Raw genomic sequence first — 20281 nt, 5'->3', positions numbered from 1 at the left:
GTTTCCCTGAACATCCAACAAAATTTCCCTGTAATTTGGCAATATGACTGTGTCCTCCACTAAAAGATTCAATAAATCTGGAAACCACACCTGAGCCTTCCAAAATGGCGTTATCAGAACTAACTCCGCTTGCTCCCTTCTGACCTTGTTCAAAACCCTTTGGATCATTGAAAACGGAGGGAATGCATCATTCCTCCCCTCCTTCCACACCTGAAGTGATGCATCTATTCCCTTTGCCTCTGGATCTGGTCTCCAACTGTAAAAAATCCTTCAACTGTGCGTTCAATCTGTCCGTGAAAAGATCCACCTGCAAGGGCCCCCACATCCTCTCCAGACTCACAAAAACTTCCCTGTTCAATCTCCAACTGCTCACATCCCTGAGATATATTGAATACCAATCCGCTTCTACGTTGTTCAATCCTGGTATATACTGAGCTTGAACCTTTATCTCCCTTTCCAAGCAAAACTTCCAAAATTCCTTGGGCAGTTCCGCCAATCCTCTTGACCGAGCACCTCCCATCTTGTTCACATAGCGAACTGCCGACAAATTGTCCATTTTTAAAAGTACACAACACTTCACTTGATCCCTCACAAAACTCTTTATCGCAAAAGACCCTGCCAAAAGTTCCAAAGAATTTATGTGCATCTGACCTTCCTTTTTCGACCATTGCCCCCCTGTTGCAACCGTTCCACACCTTACACCCCATCCGTGCATACTCGCATCCGACTCTATTTCCATCTCTGGCATTTCCCCAAAAATCGCCCTTCCGTTCCATGCTTCTAAACTCATCAGCCACCAATCTAATTCCTCCAGAGTTTCCTGGTTCATCCTCACTTTCTGAGAATATCTCGCGTCCTGCCTTAAATGAAAAGCCTTCAATCTCTGTAACGCACGATCATGAAGAGGCGCCGGAAAAATTGCCTGAATCGATGATGAAAGAAGACTCAGCAAACGAGCCAACTGCCTCAGCGTAATCCAATCTGCACTCCTCACTCTTTTCACCTCCTTCCTGATCTTCACCTTCTTCATTGGCAACTTCAACACACAATCCAATGTCTTTATCTGGATGCCTAAAAACATCATTTCCTGCATCGGTTCTACACAAGACTTCTCCTTGTTTACAACAAAACCAAGATCCTCTATAACTTTCACCGCAGAATCTGTCTGCTCCTTTGCTAAAATCTCCTCCTCTGCCATAATCAGAATATCGTCCAGGTAAACAATCAGACGAATTCCCCTGGACCTCAACCAAGCTGCCACAGGTCTCATCACCTTTGTGAAGCACTATGGAGCCAATGTCAGTCCGAATGGAAGACTCTTGAACCTCCACCGTTTTTCCTTCCACCTGAATTGCAGATAATCCCTTTGTTCCTGACACATAGGAATCGTCAGCTATGCATCCTTCAAATCTAACCTCGTCAACCAATCTCCTTTCCTCAATAAGTCTCTCAGCATATGTATCCCTTCCATCTTGAAGTGATTGTAACCAACCCAATCGTTTAACTCCCTTAGATTTATGACTGGTCTCATTCCTTTGTCTTTCTTCTCCACTAAAAACAGGTTGCTTATGAAACAACCGGGAACTTCCCTTGCAGTCTCTATTGCACCTTTTTCCTCCAATGCCATCACCTCTTTTGTCACTAACATCTCAATCTCTTTTGTGAATCTTAAAATCTTTGGAACCCTTTCCTGAACTGGAGTACTGATAAAATCTATCCTGTAACCAGTTAATGTTTGCAACACCCAAGGATCCTGAGTAATTTCCTGCCATCTCGAAACAAACTGGGCTAGTCTGCCGCCCAATTTTTTTGAGTAAACAAAGGGTCTGTTAAACGTCTTACCTGAAATTGCCCTTGGTCTCCTTTCCGAATGCAAGTGCCTTGCTCTGCCTCCTTGTCTTTGCGGGAAGAAACTTCCCTGTTCAGATCTTGGATAACCATATCCTCCTCCATAACTCGCACAATAGGGTCTAGCTCCCCTGCCAAAATTGATTCTGGTAAATCCTGGACCTCGGCCGGGGAACCGACCCCGCGTTCGCCCGGCCGTCCCAAAAACCTTTCTGATATCTTTTTGTGCCTTTTGCAATGAGTTAAAGGTTCCAACATATCTCGCCATATCCTTGACGAAATCATCTCCAAAAAGAAGACCTTCGCTCTGTTCACATAGGGCCATATGTATGAACACATATTCCCATTGACACTGAATGGCTAAAACCCTTTGATACATCTGGCCCCTAGTTCCTTACTAGCCAAATCAGCAAGTTTCGGATCAATTTTGAACAGAATACTCTTCCTTCTCTCCAAACACAACGCCGCATTAGAATTACCAAGGAGACATATAGCTCTCTGCACCCACTGGCGCATCTCTCCAACATCTACACCAGTATTGTTAGTGTGTGCCTCCTCACACATATCAAAATGTTTGGTTAAAGGTCCCAAAACATCCAATAACCTGTCTTGGCAACCTTTCAGCCCTTTGTCTAATCCTCTCCTAGGATCCTTACCACTTTTATTTAGGAAAGCCAAAAAATTTTGATCCAGCTCGGGTGTGTAAGCCACCTTGCTGTTAAGACTAGGCCTTGGACACTCCGACCTTAGTCTTGTTCTCACATCTTTAGGGATCTCCCTTCTTATCCAGTACCTTATATATCTGGCTACATGTTCAGCCAGTGTCCATTGCGATGACAACGTATGTTGAATTAATAATGGGTTGAACATATCCTCCCCTTGAGGATCGACAAAGTCACCAACCACCAAATTAATTTCTTTATCATCTAACTTCATTTTCTTAATGGGAACCTCTTCCACATCTGAGTACTCCAGACTCGCACTACACGTCAACTCCTCATCCCCACTGGATGAACTTGAGTCACATGCCACCGCACTATGTTTTCTCTTATGCGCCTTAATAGAGCTGTCTTTGGCCTTTATAGCCATCCCTTTTTGCACTTTACGTTCATTATCCTTTATCTGCTTTCCTTTCAAAACATGCCTCCTTTTCTCTTTCTTTTTAATACCTTGTCCAGACAGTCCTGCCACTACCTCAACCTCTTCGGTAGTCCAGAAGCTGTCTTCTTCACAAGACTTTTTTCCTAGTCTCTTTTTTCTTAATACTTATTTCCAAAGTATTTTCAATTTTTTTGTCAATTGAGGCCGACAAAAACCCAAACATTTTATCCTTATATGTTTTCATTTTATTTTCCAAACTTGCCTCAACGTTTTCCATTTTAATTTGATATACCTTCAAACACAGTTTTCCTATTCAAAATTATAAACCTCCCCTTACCAAAATCAATAATTTCACACCTTTTTATTCTATAAAGATACCTTTAAATTGCCAAATAATACCACAATGACTTAATATCACACCCCAAAATATTCTCCTCACTCTGACCAAAATCTGACCTTTCTCGACAAAATCGACCAAAGTCTGACAGAAACTGACTTTGTTCTGTCAGACGCTTCCGCTTTTCCCTAAATATGGCCGCCAACACATCCTTTATTAATATTGTAATCTTCCTAAACTGCTAAAATGGCCGCCGCACGTTGCGTGACTACGGCGGCTCATTCCTGTCAACTTCATTCAATTCAACTTCCCCTGCTCGCGCACCATACCGCTGAGCTCTCGTGGGGAAAGCAAGGCGCTCGAGCGCGGAAAGCAATGCGCTCGAGCGCTACACCTCGAACGCCAATATTCTAAAGCTGACACCGCAATCGCCCGTCACACGAGTAAATCCTCACGCACTACACATTTGAATAGCGCGTAAGAAACTGTAACATCTTTAAACCTCTTTTTTAAATACGAAAATTACTCCAGAATAAGCCACCACGCTTCCTCTTAAATCATCCTCCTTACCACACTAAAATACCGTTTTCCCAATATCAGAAAAAACATTAGTAAAACATTTCTTCCTAATTAAAAGGTAAAACATTCTTCCTAGTAAAAATTATGTCTTCTGATCATATTATTTAACATACCCTTATTCTTTAATTTAAACATAATAAACCATTTTCTAATATATTCTTTTAATTTAATCAAGACAATAGAAATTAATGTACTTATCTTGTGCTTGAGCAGCAACAAAAGAGGAAGATGGCTGCCTTTTCTGGGATTATAAGCATGTTCTGCGTTCTAGAGTGTTGTTGTATTCTAATTGTAAGTGTTGTTGCTGCTGTGTTTGGGGAGCAATAAAGGTGTCAAGCATAATATTGGCCTCTGGGCCTTGCCATAAAATCTACTGGCCTCGGTTCTCACCTATTCAAAGTAGTTTGTGGCGTGACGTTCGGCGTTCTTAGAAGTATGGACTGGCAGACATATTCCCGGGTGTTGCTGGGAGTTTAAATGGTATAGACATCAAAATAGGACTGTACTAGCCAGGCTTTTTTTCTGCCTGGGAGAAAAGCAGTGGCCATCTTGAGAGTGTAAATCTATCTGGAAAAAATATAATGACTGCACAGCACCAAGTGTGCTTAGAAAAAATTGTTTTTATTTAAGAAGAAATACATAACACTGATTGCACCTAGATGTTAACAACAAACGTTAGCTGAGGCCCACTCAACGAAACGTCCGTTCAACTGCGAAACTGTTACCAGTATATAGACCCGCGTCTCAAAACTACAACCGAGAATCTTCCCAAAAAATTACTATTCCTGCAATGCCAGTAATGTCAATGAAAACTGCTGTGAGAAGAACCACAGATATCATACTAAAGTACAAAGGGCTTAATACAAAAAAACGAATACCGTGCTCATGAATGCGATGATTTAGGATTCATGAAACCAACTGTAAGCAGAGAGTGAGGAAGAGATCTTGAGAATCAAGTTAATGAGGGTTAGTACTATGGACGTCAGTCCTAGTTGGAGAAAATACTCCAGACTCCTGGAGCGAATATGTCGATATGTCACACATTGATAACACCAAACAATCATTTTGTCACAATCATGTTATTTGTTCTATAGACAAATGAACAATTGAAACTACTTCTCTCAAAGGTAATGAATTAAATCCTTGACTGGTGTATTTACACAATTTGTTTTGAAACTCTCTAAGTTAGTACTCATCATCCACCCTCTCGGAACTTGTTGCTCAAGTGTATGTCTATCTCATGCATAAGCCCAGTCGTGTGTATGTCTTTTGTGTGAACTAGAGTGTGGCTGTTTTTGAGTAAAATGTTCAAGTTATAAAAAAAAACTCATGTCAATGTTGTTGTTTAATCCAGACAGCATCCAGGTATTGAACTTTCCAAAATCAAGAACCTCTGTTGAGGAATGTTGTGATTCTTTTCTATCCAGTGTGCTGCTAGATTGGAATTGACATTTTTGTTTCGTATTGTACTCTTGTGTTCTGTGATTCTGATTTAGATTTTTCGTTCTGTTTTCCCGATGTATATTAGGCCACATGGGCATTTAATACAGTAAATCACAAATGTAGAATTACAGTCTGTTGAGTGCCGTAATAGGATTGATTTGCCCATTTATTTATTATTATTATTATTAGGAGTTTTATATCGCGCACGGTTACCCTTGGGCATCCCAGCGCTTGCATTGGGAACCCGTCCTGGTTTTTCCCTGTGAGATAATCCATACTGGGCATCCCCAAGGTGAAAGCCAGGCATCCCGCCGCGGGGGGGCCGTTGTGGAGATTAAGCAAGCTAGTTGCCCAGAGCTGCCTAGTGTGAACTCATGCTTAGAGTAGGCACCGAAGCGAGAATTATCAAGTCCGTGGACAATTGGGCTCCAGACCCTGCCGCGTCGGGAATTGAACCCTGGTCCCGGGTCTGACCTCTGCTTCAGGGTATGCCTGCTCTAACCAGTGAGCTACACTTCTCCCCTCGGACCAAGCCCGGTCACGAGGGGTGGTGCGGGGATACAATGTATTTTATCTGCCAGATAGCTCTCTACAATGAGCATCTAATGCACCATGTCGCAGGTGTTCTTTCTAGCATAGATTGATACCCTCCAGGCTGAGCAAGCATCACTGAATTGACTAAACCCAATCACAAAAATGACACAGGCAGAAGAGGGCAGGGTGGCTCTGAGGATGCAGCAAGTGAATGACTAGTTTGTATTGCACCTCTACCTTTGCACAACTGCACACACTGTACACAAATGCATTTACATTGCCACCCCCTATAGCTTTCGGATTCAGAGACCTATTGGCTTTGCCAATGCTTGTTGATTTAACCATCAGTAGATATGTAATTTTTCCTCCTCTGAATGCAGCATTTAAACAGTCACATTCAAATAACACCAGTTTGTTGTCTTTCAGTGCCACTTAGTGGTCACCAGATAAAGTGCAGCAGAAATGTGAAAGATACAACATCAATCTTGACAGACACTGAAGACTACTATAAACAAGCATTGGCAAGACAAATCCGTCTCGCTTGTATGTAAGGTAAGCGAGACAGATTTGCATTGCCAATGTTTGTTATCCTGTTAGTGATAGAGAGCTATCTATGACAATCATTAAACAGAGTGCTGCAAGAGGACCTTTCCTTTGAGTTGGGACGCGAGTCTGACATGTGACTAAGTGTATACTGAGCTCATCAGCCTTGCCTGGTAGGAGACCACTCAGTCACCCTACTAGCCAGTCAATTTCCGCCGGGAATTTAACAGGGTTTTTTTTTTTAATTCAGCGTGTGAGCAGGCCTGGTTCATAGGTTGATTTGGCTTGTGTCTCTGCAGTCCCCCCAAGGATCATCCCGGCAATCCAAGTCATCTCGGGATAAGCAGCGAGCAGCGCTTGCCGAGAAACGGAAGCTAGACGTGGAGAGGAAGAGGCGCGAGAGGGAGGAGTTGAAGAGAGAAGAGCAAAAAAAGCTGGAGCGGGAACAACGGATGAAGGAGGAACTGGAACGTGAACAGCAGACACGCGCGGAAGAGATGCGGTAAGTGTGTTAAGCTGAAAACGATAGCTGAGGCGCTAAGGGACAGAAATGTCATAGAATCTGCCTCTAACAGTCCTTGTGAACCAGAGCATCTGTTGAGACCATTCATCACTCTCCTACCTTTCCCTCTGCCACACCTCCAACAGCTTCCCATTCATTGCATGGCTTTGCTCAACACTCATCCGCCTTCTTCTGGGGCTCCATTTATCACCTCCCTTTGCTCCAGCTCCATCTATCCCCTGCCCGTACCGCACCACAGTCCATCATTGGCCAGTGGTCTCTCTCCACCATCCTCTTGCATTTTCTCCTCCTCCATAAATAATCTACCTCTCCTCCACCCCCATCTGTTACTTGCCTGTGCTAAACCTCAAGTTATCAACTACATGCGCTCTTTGTCCGTGCCAAAATGTTTGCCTGTGAGTCTCCTCCAGCTACCACCTGCCTTTGCACCATCTCTGTAAATCACCGGACTGTGCTGCGCCTCCATACCATATGTGTCTCATCGCCTGACTGTTCCATCACTGCGTCTATCAACTGCGCATCACCTCATCTGTCAAATCATGTGCATGTGCAGCGGCTGTGTATCACATGCCTATCATCTATCTGTGCCCCATACCACAGAATTTGCTTGCACACCGTGTCTGTCTCATGCCTGTGCTCCACATGTATATATGCATGCGTGTGTTGGTAAATATATAGCGCACAACTAGCTGTAGCAAAAAGAGCACAGCACATTGACAAGATTGTGTACATTGGTGAAGATTTACACATATTTGAATTACGCAATTACATTACATTTCACATTTACAATTAAACTTTGTTATTAAGCCCATCGGAGATTGCAAGTACGTCATAGTGAGAGTTATTGTTGGCTATCATCGTGCTCACAACCGCACTTTCCACCAATCACATTAGAAAAACTCAAGTCGATTCAAAAGACTTTATTCGGATGGAAGCAGCGTTCATAAAAACATCATACAGCGTAAACAATGAAACATAGTAAAAACATCTATTTAGATAAGATAAAAACAGACACAATGCAGCAATATTGGCAACAGGGTTTATTTAAGCCAGCACAGTTCTACGAGCTCATACATCAGCTCCTAATAAGGCAGCAATGTGCAAAATACCTTAATCATCAGATAATTAAAGTAAAAATCTAAAAGCTAGTCTACATGATCGAATATTATGACAATTATTTTTAGAAACGGAATTGGAAAAACTCTAGTGAACCTTACATACAATTTACAGAAAGATGTAAAGTGTAACAGTGATTGTCCTGACACGTCAACACAGGGCCACGGCCTCACCCCAAGGTTCTTCGTGAACCCCAGTGAGAAACATAACAGATATTTTATTGTGTCAGATCTAAAACAAAATTACAAAGAACGTTCCCAGCGGCCTCATGCATCTCAGAGATAGTCTGTGGGGCAATCAAATGCAGTCAGATTGAAGTAGGCAGCCGCATCGGTTTCCCCCGCTGCTTCCCTTAGACGTTGGGAGCACGCAAAATTACAAAGTGCTTCTTCGACATTCCTTTTACTTAGGCTGTTCCAGGTTATCGGGTCCATAAAGGCAGACTGTACTTCAATCTTACAATATTCAGACTTTACTTAAGCCAGTCAAGGGAGGGGAAGTACTCTATCAAGGAAAAAGCAATCCAATATAATATATTTCATTAAACAGCCTCCCCGTTCCCCCAGATTTCAAGCCACAGTAACGCAGGCTGGGCTTTAATCCGATCTTCTAAATCTGGAAGCCCAAACTCTTTATGACAGATTAAACCTGAGGATGATATGGGGACTGTCATGAGTTTCCTACAGAATATGTTCTCTTCAAGCTGAATAGCCTCACATTGCAAGATACTCCATACCTTAGCCCCATACATACAAATAGGAATATATTATGAGATATATTTGTAACAAGAGGGATTAAGAACCAAACCCTGATGGATGCTGAAGGCTGCATAAAAAAACAATGGCCTTGGACAATACGGTTATGCGCTGCTCAATGTTAGGTGCCCACGACCCTCGGGCAGAAAAGGTAACCCCAAGATACGGAAAGGTGCTAGTGCTGCTCAAACAGTTAGAACCAATTGTTGTTGTTATTGTTAATTGTGATTTATATAGCGCTTAATACCAGCAGGTCTCTTGACAAAAGTGGAAGTTGTTTGCATCTTGGGCTACATGCCATAATATGCAATTTTGTAAAATTTGTCTGCAAATCTAGTGTGGCCATAAAATCCACAAAGGCAAACGCCAACTGATGCAGTGCCCTAGGGGTACGTGCTATGAGCACTGTGTCATCCGCATAAAGAAGTGTAGGTAACAGCTTGCCTCTGTTTTTGATGCATCGGGGGTAATGCGCATTAAAAAGGGGTGAAGCTCATTGGTATATAAAATGAATAAAAGAGGAGTCAGCACACAACCCTGTCTCAGTCCCTGGTGAATATCTATGTCTCCAGAGACCTCTTCCAGTATGCTGATATGAACCCTTGCCTTCATATCCTTGTGCAAATATGCATGAAAGTAAGAAAGAATTCAAAACATGCTTTTCAAGTAATTAAATGTCACCTTCCCTATCTTAAACTCACCTCCACTCCTTCACTTTGTCCATTTTTCTGTTATTTATTCTCTCACTGTCCATTTAGTGTCTCTATTCTCACTGTTTTTCATTTGATTGTCTTCCTTTTTTCCTGCTCCTCTCAGCTCTATCTAAAACTATTCTCTAATTCTGAGACTTTGGGAATTCGTTGGCTTCAATTTTTCCCCTTGTCTGGCTCCTGTTTTTCTTCACCTAATTGTCCCATGCCCTTCTCTCTCTATTCTCTTCGCTTGTTCAAGTTTATACTTCTTGCATTCTTCAGTAAGAATTCATTATGAATATCTTTTCCAGAGTTCACTGATTATCTTAGTCCTTATTATAACACTTTGTTCAGTGTAAGAGAGAGATATCTCAACTGGTTGATTATCTGTAAAGTGCACTGAAACAATGTTGGTATAATCAGGTATATAAATAAATATATAGTATATAATATAGAACTATGACATAATAAATAAATAAATACTAGAAGGCCAGCAGGGCCCACATATGCCATGTAGTTGGCTGCTGAGCAATGGGCATGCCACCAACCTAAGAGATATGTAAACAATTGGCAAAGCCATCAGACCTTAAAGTAAATACCCAAATTTGCAGTTAAATAACCATAAATACGAAACAGCCACCTAACAAGAACAAGAACAGAACGCAATGCCCATAACACATCATCACAAACTGAGTCAGGCTCACTGGTAACCTCAGAATAATTTGGAAAATCACCGGACAGTCGAAAGTGCCATAAAGCCATACTAATGGGGAAGGAGTGCTAGACCAATGCCAGTGACGTATTGTCAGCAAAGAACATGCATGAGTGGTTTACATAAAGGAGAGAATGAAAACCAAAAGAAGGAATTACAAAAATGGGAAGAAAAGCATAAAGAGAAATAGAAGAGGACCCAGACAGGTGAAGTGACCATACAAGAGAGAGAGAGGAGTAGAGGAAAGGACTAACTATTCATCAGACGCGGCATAAGAACATGAAGATGTACAAGTGCAAGGCCAGTCCCAAGAGGTGAAGAGGTAGAGGTGCAAGGACGGTCCCAAGAGGTGATGAGGTAGAGGTGCAAGGACGGTCCCAAGAGGTGAGGAGGTGCAAGGTCAGTCCCAAGAGGTGAAGAGGTAGAGGTGCAAGGACGGTCTCAAGAGGTGAAGAGGTAGAGGTGCAAGGAAGGTCCCAAGAGGTGAAGAGGTACAGGTGCAAGGACGGTCCCAAGAGGTGAGGGGGTAGAGGTGCAAGGACGGTCCCAAGAGGTGAGGGGGTAGATGTGCAAGGCCGGTCCCAAGAGGTGAAGAGGTACAGGTGCAAGGTCAGTCCCAAGAGGTGAAGCGGTGCAAGGCCAGTCCCAATGGGTGAGGAGGTAGAGGTGCAAGGACGGTCCCAAGAGGTGAAGAGGTGCAAGGTCAGTCCCAAGAGGTGAAGAGGTAGAGGTGCAAGGACGGTCTCAAGAGGTGAAGAGGTAGAGGTGCAAGGAAGGTCCCAAGAGGTGAAGAGGTACAGGTGCAAGGATGGTCCCAAGAGGTGAGGGGGTAGAGGTGCAAGGACGGTCCCAAGAGGTGAGGGGGTAAAGGTGCAAGGCCGGTCCCAAGAGGTGAAGAGGTACAGGTGCAAGGCCGGTCCCAAGAGGTGAAGAGGTAGAGCTGCAAGGTCAGTCCCAAGAGGTGAAGAGGTAGAGGTGCAAGGCCGGTCCCAAGAGGTGAAGAGGTAGCGGTGGAAGTCCGGTACCAAGAGGTGAAGAGGTGGAGGTGCAAGGCCGGTCCCAAGAGGTGAAGAGGTAGCGGTGCAAGGCCAGTCCCAGGAGGTGAAGAGGTGCAAGGCCAGTCCCAGGAGGTGAAGAGGTACAGGTGCAAGGCCAGTCCCAAGAGGTGAAGAGGTAGAGATGCAAGGCCGGTCCCAAGAGGTGAAGAGGTAGCGGTGGAAGGCCGATCCCAAGAGGTGAAGAGGTAGAGGTGCAAGGCCGGTCCCAAGAGGTGAAGAGGTAGAGGTGCAAGGCCGGTCCCAAGAGGTGAAGAGGTACAGGTGCAAGGCCGGTCCCAAGAGGTGAAGAGGTAGAGGTGCAAGGCCAGTCCCAGGAGGTGAAGAGGTACAGGTGCAAGGCCGGTCCCAAGAGGTGAAGAGGTACAGGTGCAAGGCCGGTCCCAAGAGGTGAAGAGGTAGAGGTGCAAGGCCAGTCCCAGGAGGTGAAGAGGTACAGGTGCAAGGCCGGTCCCAAGAGGTGAAGAGGTAGAGGTGCAAGGCCGGTCCCAAGAGGTGAAGAGGTAGAGGTGCAAGGCCAGTCCCAGGAGGTGAAGAGGTACAGGTGCAAGGCCGGTCCCAAGAGGTGAAGAGGTACAGGTGCAAGGCCAGTGCCAGGAGGTAAAGAGGTAGCGGTGCAAGGCCAGTCCCAGGAGGTGAAGAGGTGCAAGGCCGGTCCCAGGAGGTGAAGAGGTAGAGGTGCAAGGAAGGTCCCAAGAGGGGAAGAGGTAGAGGTGCAAGGCCGGTCCTAAGAGGTGAAGAGGTAGCGGTGGAAGGCCGGTCCCAAGAGGTGAAGAGGTAGAGGTGCAAGGCCAGTGCCAGGAGGTAAAGAGGTAGCGGTGTAAGGCCAGTCCCAGGAGGTGAAGAGGTGCAAGGCCGGTCCCAGGAGGTGAAGAGGTACAGGTGCAATGCCAGTCCCAAGAGGTGAAGAGGCAGAGGTGCAAGGTCAGTCCCAGGAGGTGAAGAGGTACAGGTGCAAGGCCGGTCCCAAGAGGTGAAGAGGTAGAGGTGCAAGGCCGGTCCCAAGAGGTGAAGAGGTAGAGGTGCAAGGCCAGTCCCAGGAGGTGAAGAGGTACAGGTGCAAGGCCGGTCCCAAGAGGTGAAGAGGTAGAGGTGCAAGGCCGGTCCCAAGAGGTGAAGAGGTAGAGGTGCAAGGCCAGTCCCAGGAGGTGAAGAGGTACAGGTGCAAGGCCGGTCCCAAGAGGTGAAGAGGTAGAGGTGCAAGGCCGGTCCCAAGAGGTGAAGAGGTAGAGGTGCAAGGCCAGTCCCAGGAGGTGAAGAGGTACAGGTGCAAGGCCGGTCCCAAGAGGTGAAGAGGTACAGGTGCAAGGCCGGTCCCAAGAGGTGAAGAGGTAGAGGTGCAAGGAAGGTCCCAAGAGGGGAAGAGGTAGAGGTGCAAGGCCGGTCCCAAGAGGTGAAGAGGTACAGGTGCAAGGCCGGTCCCAAGAGGTGAAGAGGTAGAGGTGCAAGGCCAGTCCCAGGAGGTGAAGAGGTACAGGTGCAAGGCCGGTCCCAAGAGGTGAAGAGGTAGAGGTGCAAGGCCGGTCCCAAGAGGTGAAGAGGTAGAGGTGCAAGGCCAGTCCCAGGAGGTGAAGAGGTACAGGTGCAAGGCCGGTCCCAAGAGGTGAAGAGGTACAGGTGCAAGGCCGGTCCCAAGAGGTGAAGAGGTAGAGGTGCAAGGAAGGTCCCAAGAGGGGAAGAGGTAGAGGTGCAAGGCCGGTCCTAAGAGGTGAAGAGGTAGCGGTGGAAGGCCGGTCCCAAGAGGTGAAGAGGTAGAGGTGCAAGGCCAGTGCCAGGAGGTAAAGAGGTAGCGGTGCAAGGCCAGTCCCAGGAGGTGAAGAGGTGCAAGGCCGGTCCCAGGAGGTGAAGAGGTAGAGGTGCAATGCCAGTCCCAAGAGGTGAAGAGGCAGAGGTGCAAGGTCAGTCCCAGGAGGTGAAGAGGTACAGGTGCAAGGCCGGTCCCAAGAGGTGAAGAGGTAGAGGTGCAAGGCCAGTCCCAGGAGGTAAAGAGGTACAGGTGCAAGGCCGGTCCCAAGAGGTGAAGAGGTAGAGGTGCAAGGCCGGTCCCAGGAGGTGAAGAGGTAGAGGTGCAAGGCCGGTCCCAGGAGGTGAAGAGGTAGAGGTGCAAGGCCGGTCCCAGGAGGTGAAGAGGTAGAGGTGCAAGGCCGGTCCCAAGAGGTGTCTGTGACACCGGATGCTGAAAGAGAATACAGTAACCTAGGATAATCAGTGGCATTAAATGCTGTGGAAGAAGGAACAACAAGTACTTCTATTGTAATCAAGTGCCCTTCTGAGAAACAATAGTCCAACTAGGGGACAAGATGGGGCTAAATATGGGAGAAAAGAAAGACCTGGTTCAAGACGCTTTAGAAGATAAAGAATAAGAGACTGGGCAAGAGTTTAAGATTTGAGAAGGAATCCTGCATTTGTACTCCGAAAAGGAAGAATTGGAACAGACCTACAAGATGACAGACATTGGGCTCAGGAGAGGAATGATAGAGAAAGGTGAATATGTGAAAGAAGGTAGAGTGACCTGCAGAAGCAGGACGATGGTCGCCAGAGGAAAGGATGGTGCGCAGAGGAGGCAAACAAGACAGACAGAACAGGATGGACAGTTTGTTGGTGGAAGAAAGAATGAATAATAAAAAACGTCGGAGATGAAGAAGTGAGCAAAGCCTTCAGCTAACAAATGAGGGAGGGCGGGACAGTCAGTCAGTAACTGGAGACCAACAGGAACAATGTTTGAGGTTTAGAGCTCAGTCTCACGTTGTTGATCAAAGCAGACAGAAGATGAGAAATTAATTGGATTCGACTGTTTGCAAAAGGGATGCCCTTTGAGGCGGTTAATGAGAGAACAGGTGTGAAGGACGAGGACGGCTTGTGGGAGCAGAACAAGGAAATAAAGTAAAAAATTCAGAAAGCACCGGAAGCGTAGACTAAAACTGGGAAGCCGATGAAAGCTCACTCCCAGCAGGAGATCTACAGGGTGCGCTATGGACCGGGAAGAGTGGCCAACGCAGACTCAGCTCCGTTAATGGTAGCCCTGTACACCTACACAGGTGACAAATGTGAATAACACACTCCTGGTGTGAATCGGAGGAAAAACAAGGCAAAGAAAGGAGAGCAACAGAAACAATGGACTGGATTTCACTCCCAAAATGGAGATATTACTGGCGACGGTAACCTCAGTGTTAAGGGAATTGTATATCACTGATGCGACTGTGATTTTAGACGAATCAGTTCTTTTCTGGCTGAAACTAAGAGCTTGATTCACAAAGGTAAGCTTAATATTTTGTGTAAGTCAATGATGTTTTTCAATTCACAAAGCAATTTTGCGGGTAGTATCTTTACGACTGCCTATTTTTTTTATGAGCGGAGTCTTCGCCTTGAGTGTGGAGACTCCGCAGTTGTAAAATTACTACTCGCTTTGTGAAGTGAAAAAAACGGAAATTTACACAAAACTGTAGGTTTACCTTTGTGAAGCAGGCTCTCGGTGTGAGCTGGAGGCAGTGAGTTAGGAAGGCAATTATGATCCAACGTCGCCACCTTGTGGCCGCTATGATATGTAGCATGAAAGAATGACAAAGTATGGTATACCCATAAGTAATTGTTATTGGTAATTAACAGCTTCATTTTATTTATGAATGTAGTGCTGATATGGCATCCAGACCGCCAACAAAACGCTTTGCAAAATGTAACAATCCAAGCACCGACGGAAATAGGGGACATACAATTATTTTTATTATTAACAAGTGGAAAAAAGGCACAAAGATTTACAACCGGAAATGTCATAAGAGTGTTCTACAAACTGCCATTAGTATGTTGTCAAACAGCCAAATAAACTCCTGAACGCTTGCCTTCGGATCAGTAATCTGCAATGCATGTGGGCTTCGGGTTTTTCACTAGAGGCAAATTCATTCATCCCTACCTCCTACACATCTATTTATAATTTATAAATGAGGATCCGCCTCCCTGCAGCCTTCGCTCGTCTCGGGGGCAAGGCGTTGCATCTGCCGGCTCCAGAATCCTCCTGCCTCAGTCCTTCTTCGTTCCCAGGCGGCCTGAAGGTTGACGAGGGTCTCTCTAGTCAATCAGTGCTATACATATTACACTCTAATGTTTTTTTATAACATATTTTATTGCCATTTCCACAATATTAACATTGAAAGTGTGCTGTCCAGAAATGCAAACATACATCCAGACAGTAGCCTCCCCGATGGCCCCCCTTGATCGCCAGGCAGAGACAGTGACTGTCGTGTGGCAGCTCCCCAGCTAGGGCCGTACGGGGAAGCCAAAGCAGCCCTGGCAATTTTGTTGAGGGGGTGAAGCACTGCTGCTTGACAAAACCGGCCCCCAGCACTGCTGCTTTTGTTACTGGGGGCCGATATTGCAGCATCGCTCCAAACCCAGCCCCTGACGCTCCAAAACCGCCCCCCACCCTTCCAAACCCAGCCCTCACCCTTCCAAAACGGGTCCCCACCCTTCCAAAACGGGTCCCCACCCTTCCAGCCTCCCGGGCACACGCCTGATGCCTGCTACGGTCAGTCCGGCCCTGGCCCGGCCCTCCATCCCAATGGATTGAGAGCCTCCCAGGGTGCACCTCTCTGCGTGGGAGTGCACACTAGTCTCCTGTGCAAGCCTTGTGAGTCTGCAGCTCTCCTTCCAGCGACTTAGACAAATTAGTGTGGGGTGTGAGAACGATCCCCGGTGTTGGGCCCAGTCTCCCCAAACCTTCCAAGGTCCCTGCGGACAGCCTCTGGCGGCTTAGACCAGCTTCTCCAGGCCCATACATCTGCCAGGCCTTTCTTCCACTCCACAAGGGGTGCAGCTTCACTTCACTTCCAGTGTCTGGCAATGTCTCGCTCCACCACTACTAGCCTGCTCCACAGCAGGGGTTTAAAACAAATATCTGTTGCCTTCAACTCCATCAGAAACGTTTAGTAAAACCAGTTTAGGATCGTTAGGGATGGGCCATCCCACGGCCTCCCCGAGGCAGGTCAAGACCCCAGTCCAGAAAGGGGCAAGGACCAGGCATCTCCATACCGTGTGCAGAAAGTCTCCGTGGCGTGTAGAGCAGCGCAGGCCCATCGAAGAAGCCATTGCGCCCAGGTCATAGTTTGTCGCGTATGAAGTAAATTCTGTGTGGATTTTTTAACTCTACAAGGTGATACTGAGCAGCGATAGCCACTCCCTCGGATAAGTCAAGGTTTCTCGCCAGTCATCATCATCTATGTGTTCTAGGTCTTGCGTGCAAGTCGCCCTGGGCGCCAGAAAGAAGTCAGCCGTGTGTATTGCCAGTGACTTGTATATGAATGACTGCTTATGACAGGCGGGCGGGTTGTGTAGCACTTGGGCCTCTACAGGACTGAACTCCGGGAGTTCAGCTAAACCAATAATTTAGGGTTGGAGTGCGTGCCTGATTTGTAGATATTGATTAGGACTTGTGGAGTTCGTACTTCACCTTTAGGTCAGCGAAGGACTTGATAGTGGTCCCGGTCACAACATCCCCCCGGACATAGATCCCTACAAGATCCCAGCTGTCAAAGCCCTCCAGCTCAGCCTCTTGTGGGAGCCAGCGTCCAGTCCATAGCTGGGTTTCTCTTATTAGGCATTTGTTCTAGCCCAGTGCCCCGAGGATGTAGCACCCCCCTCGTCATTGGAGGGAGTGCTGGGGAAGCAGAGCCCAGTACAGTGCATGCGCGATCGAGGCCTTCTGCATGGCCCACTTCTCTGAGGTGTACGCTGGGGTTTTTGAGTTCCAAAACCACCACTCATTGAGAACTTCCAGGTGTGCTGCTCTCTAATAGGAAAGAATGTCGGGCATTGCCTGGCTGCCATCAAAAGTGGACTGAAAGCATTTGGTGAGCGAAATTCTGGGTGGTCACACATATCCAGAGGAAGCACTGCAGATCTGCAGTCAGGCAGGAAAAAGAGGTCCGGGGTATAGGGTACCAGAAGTTTTGGGTTTGATATAATAGGTGCGGGACCATCTTATAGATCGCCGACTTGCCCATGAGTGAGAGCCGAAATGTGGACCAAAAATGAAAGTCCCTGCATAGTCTGGCCAGCTCGGTCAGCAGGTTTTCATCCCAGGCCTTTTGGTTATCCTCAGAAATCTAAAAACCACTATATATTGGAAGCCAGTCGTATACATCTGCAGTTCGGTTGCCCAGTCTGATGATTGCCTCTGTCTACCTAGGGGGTACAAAGAGTATTTGATCATCTTGATACACAAGCCAGTGTGAGCCCCAAAGATCTGCAAGGTCTGGAGAGCCCGAGGTCTGGACCACTGCGGGTCGGACAAGAAGATAAAGACGTTGTATGCATACAAGGTTATCTCACCCGACACCGCAGGGTCCCATTCAAAGCCCAGACCAACGTGTCTACCCACACTCATATCGCCAGTGTCTCGATGGCTAGCATAAAGAGCAGAGGAGATAGGGGGCGCTCCTGCCTTGTTCCCTGTTGTAGAAGTAATTTATGGTAGAGCATTCCCCCAATGTGGACCCAAATCGCAAGGTCAGTATACATCAGTTTGACATAGCTGATGTAACGGGGGCCAAAGTTCATTATTGTAAGAAGGGCAAAGAGGTAGGCCCACCCCAGCAAGTCAAATACTTTGTAGAAGTCGATAAGGAGCATACACTCTACTTCTGTGTGCCACAACTATCACATTTGTTTGGCATATTGTGTCCCTGATTGAGTTGTGAAGGTCAGGGCTGGCCGGTCCCTACATGCCAAGAAACACGTTCGTTTTTAGTGTACTCGAAAAAGGAGGACCTCTTCCCGGTTTAATTGCATTGTATTGTGGGTCTTTTGGATGAGCACACGGGGCCCTTTCACAATAGTACATTTGTTGTGTCGGGAGGAGGCGAGGCATCACTACTATAGCACTTTCAATGGGCTTGTTTGTTCGAAAGGACCTGCTTTCCTCAGCTCAGTGGATGGATGGGCTGTCCTGGATCAGGAAGTCTTTATTCTTATTCAGGTTGCAGTGCTTTGATCCGACAGTGGGTTTTACCCAAGTTGCGTTTTGTTTTCGTTTAATCAAGGAATCCATGGTTCATCGTGAACTGAGGCGTTGTCTTCATGTTGTTTGACAAGAACAGCTGATCCGTACCAGCTATTCCTGCAGAGCTGCATGGATAAAGGCTGTCTTTGTTGTCGTAACTATTTTTGTTGTGGGTAGACTTTTGGTTGGGTCTTCCTGTCATCGGGGTTTCTGGAGGGCAGACCATGATGGGACCTTGATTTGAGGCAGCCTTTGTACTCTACATGACTGTTGGCAACATGTCATCCCTTAATGAGAAATTTTCCCTGTTGCTTTTCGATCTGCTATCTTGGGTTTGGATTTGTCTGATTATTCCCCAGCATGCAGTGGGTTGTAGACACATGTGCTGATGTACTCTTGAGGCTGTTCATCTTCTCATGATAATAAGAGACTGATTTAGAATTGGGTTGTAACTCCTCCGGCGGAATTCCCTCCACCATAGCTATGGTTGGGGGAAGAAATGGTACAAGTGGATTCTCCGTAAATCTCAGGCTTGTCACTTAGCACCTGCTCTAAATCAGGTCCTAGCCACTGCTTGAGAAATCCTCATGTGGGTAGGGCTGTGGCAAGGAAGAAGGATGGAGTGGGAACAGGAATCTTCATTGCACTGAGTTGCACTCATCCTTATCACCTTTCTAAGTTCCTTAAATGCCTGACTCTAGATTGTTCCTTCTTTAGAGTACAGATTAAACTCCATTCAAAATGTGATGGTTCAAAGAAGAGGATTAAACATTTTTGTATAATTGAATGGGCAAGCATGGCTGCCTTTCTCTGGAAAGGGATTCACACTCGCAAAGTTAGGATTGTGACAAGGAAAAGTAGAATTCAGGGTAATATACCGGTAAATAATGAGGGGAGACTATATGAGTAGGCCTAGACTGGGAACCAATAGAAGGTATGTAAAATGTCGTAATACCAGCCAGACAGAGAAATATGGCACGTACCAAGGAGAGACGCCGAAGATGTGTGTAAGTAATATGGGTAGTATTTTGAAAGGTTGTATCAGCTTCTGTATGTTCTACCAAGCGAGGAGTATCAGAAGCAGAGGGGAAATACTGGCGGTGGCAATGGCAGTGCACGTTCTTCTGCTCATGGGTACCACTGCCCAATTCAGTGTTAAAGAAATCGCAAGAGCTTCTCATACAAACCCAAAGATTGATGACATACACCATGAGATGCTGTTTTTGAAATCATTACTATTCATGCACAAAGTTTGCATCTGATTCGGGATCACAACTTGTATAAAATGACCACACCGGGTTTTTTCCCCATCACAGAATAAACAAGCACTGGCATAGCCAATAGGTCTCGCCTTTGGGACCTTATAAGTGTTTAGCCATGCAACAGTTGCATAACTAAACACTTATAAGGTCCCAAAAGCGAGACCTATTGGCTATGCCAAGCGGCCGTGTGGCCGCAAAAGTGAAAGTGATCGCGATAGCGATCAAACATCAAAGCGGCCGTGCGGCCGCTAAAGTGAAAGTAATTGCGATAAAAGTGGCGCGCGCGCCCGCGCACATGCACTGTAGCTCTAGGCTGGCCTGGTAGCACTTTTTGGAGCCCTCTCAATAAGTCTCGCCAGACCAGCGCATGCGCTGGGTCAGGCGAGACCTAAAAATGTATACAGTGCCGAAATTTGTGAAAGGGAGAAACACAAATAGTTGTAGTATTAATATGTCATCCCCCATGCTAAGGGTGCACAACTCGAACTGGGGAAGTAATACCGCACCGGGTAAATAGCACATTCCGTCAGTATGGTAGTTGAATGCCTGCCGTATTACTCCCCAAATAACAGTCCACTCAGCGTGTGGGACTAATATTAATTCACAGTGCCACCTTATACCTTACATTCATAGGTTTGGGAATGAGAAAGTTAGGAAATGTCTGGAAAAGCCATTAGATCCACTTAAGTGAATCGTGATGAACTCCTTGTCCGCTGTAGAGTCACAAGGACGCTCCAGATATCCTCAGCGTTGCTCCAGTGCAAATCTTTGCGAATACATCATGCGAATG

The 20281-nt window shown here is 46.4% G+C and overlaps 1 protein-coding gene across 2 annotated transcripts in view; it reads left to right on the top strand.

Moving 5' to 3' along the window:
• The window catches only part of KIAA2012 (KIAA2012 ortholog), a 747606-nt gene that overhangs the window by 708743 nt on the left and 18582 nt on the right, over positions 1 to 20281 (top strand). For both annotated transcript variants that reach the window (XM_085648973.1, XM_085648972.1), the window contains exon 23: positions 6685 to 6887. In XM_085648973.1, the coding sequence (XP_085505099.1) occupies positions 6685 to 6887 (203 nt within the window). The remainder of the gene's footprint in view (positions 1 to 6684; positions 6888 to 20281) is intronic.

This window comes from Triturus cristatus, chromosome 3_2 (assembly GCF_964204655.1).
Source record: "Triturus cristatus chromosome 3_2, aTriCri1.1, whole genome shotgun sequence".
NCBI classification, from domain to species: Eukaryota; Metazoa; Chordata; class Amphibia; order Caudata; family Salamandridae; genus Triturus; species Triturus cristatus.
Note: the sequence above shows the minus strand (reverse complement) of the source record. Positions and strands in the feature narration are given on the sequence as shown.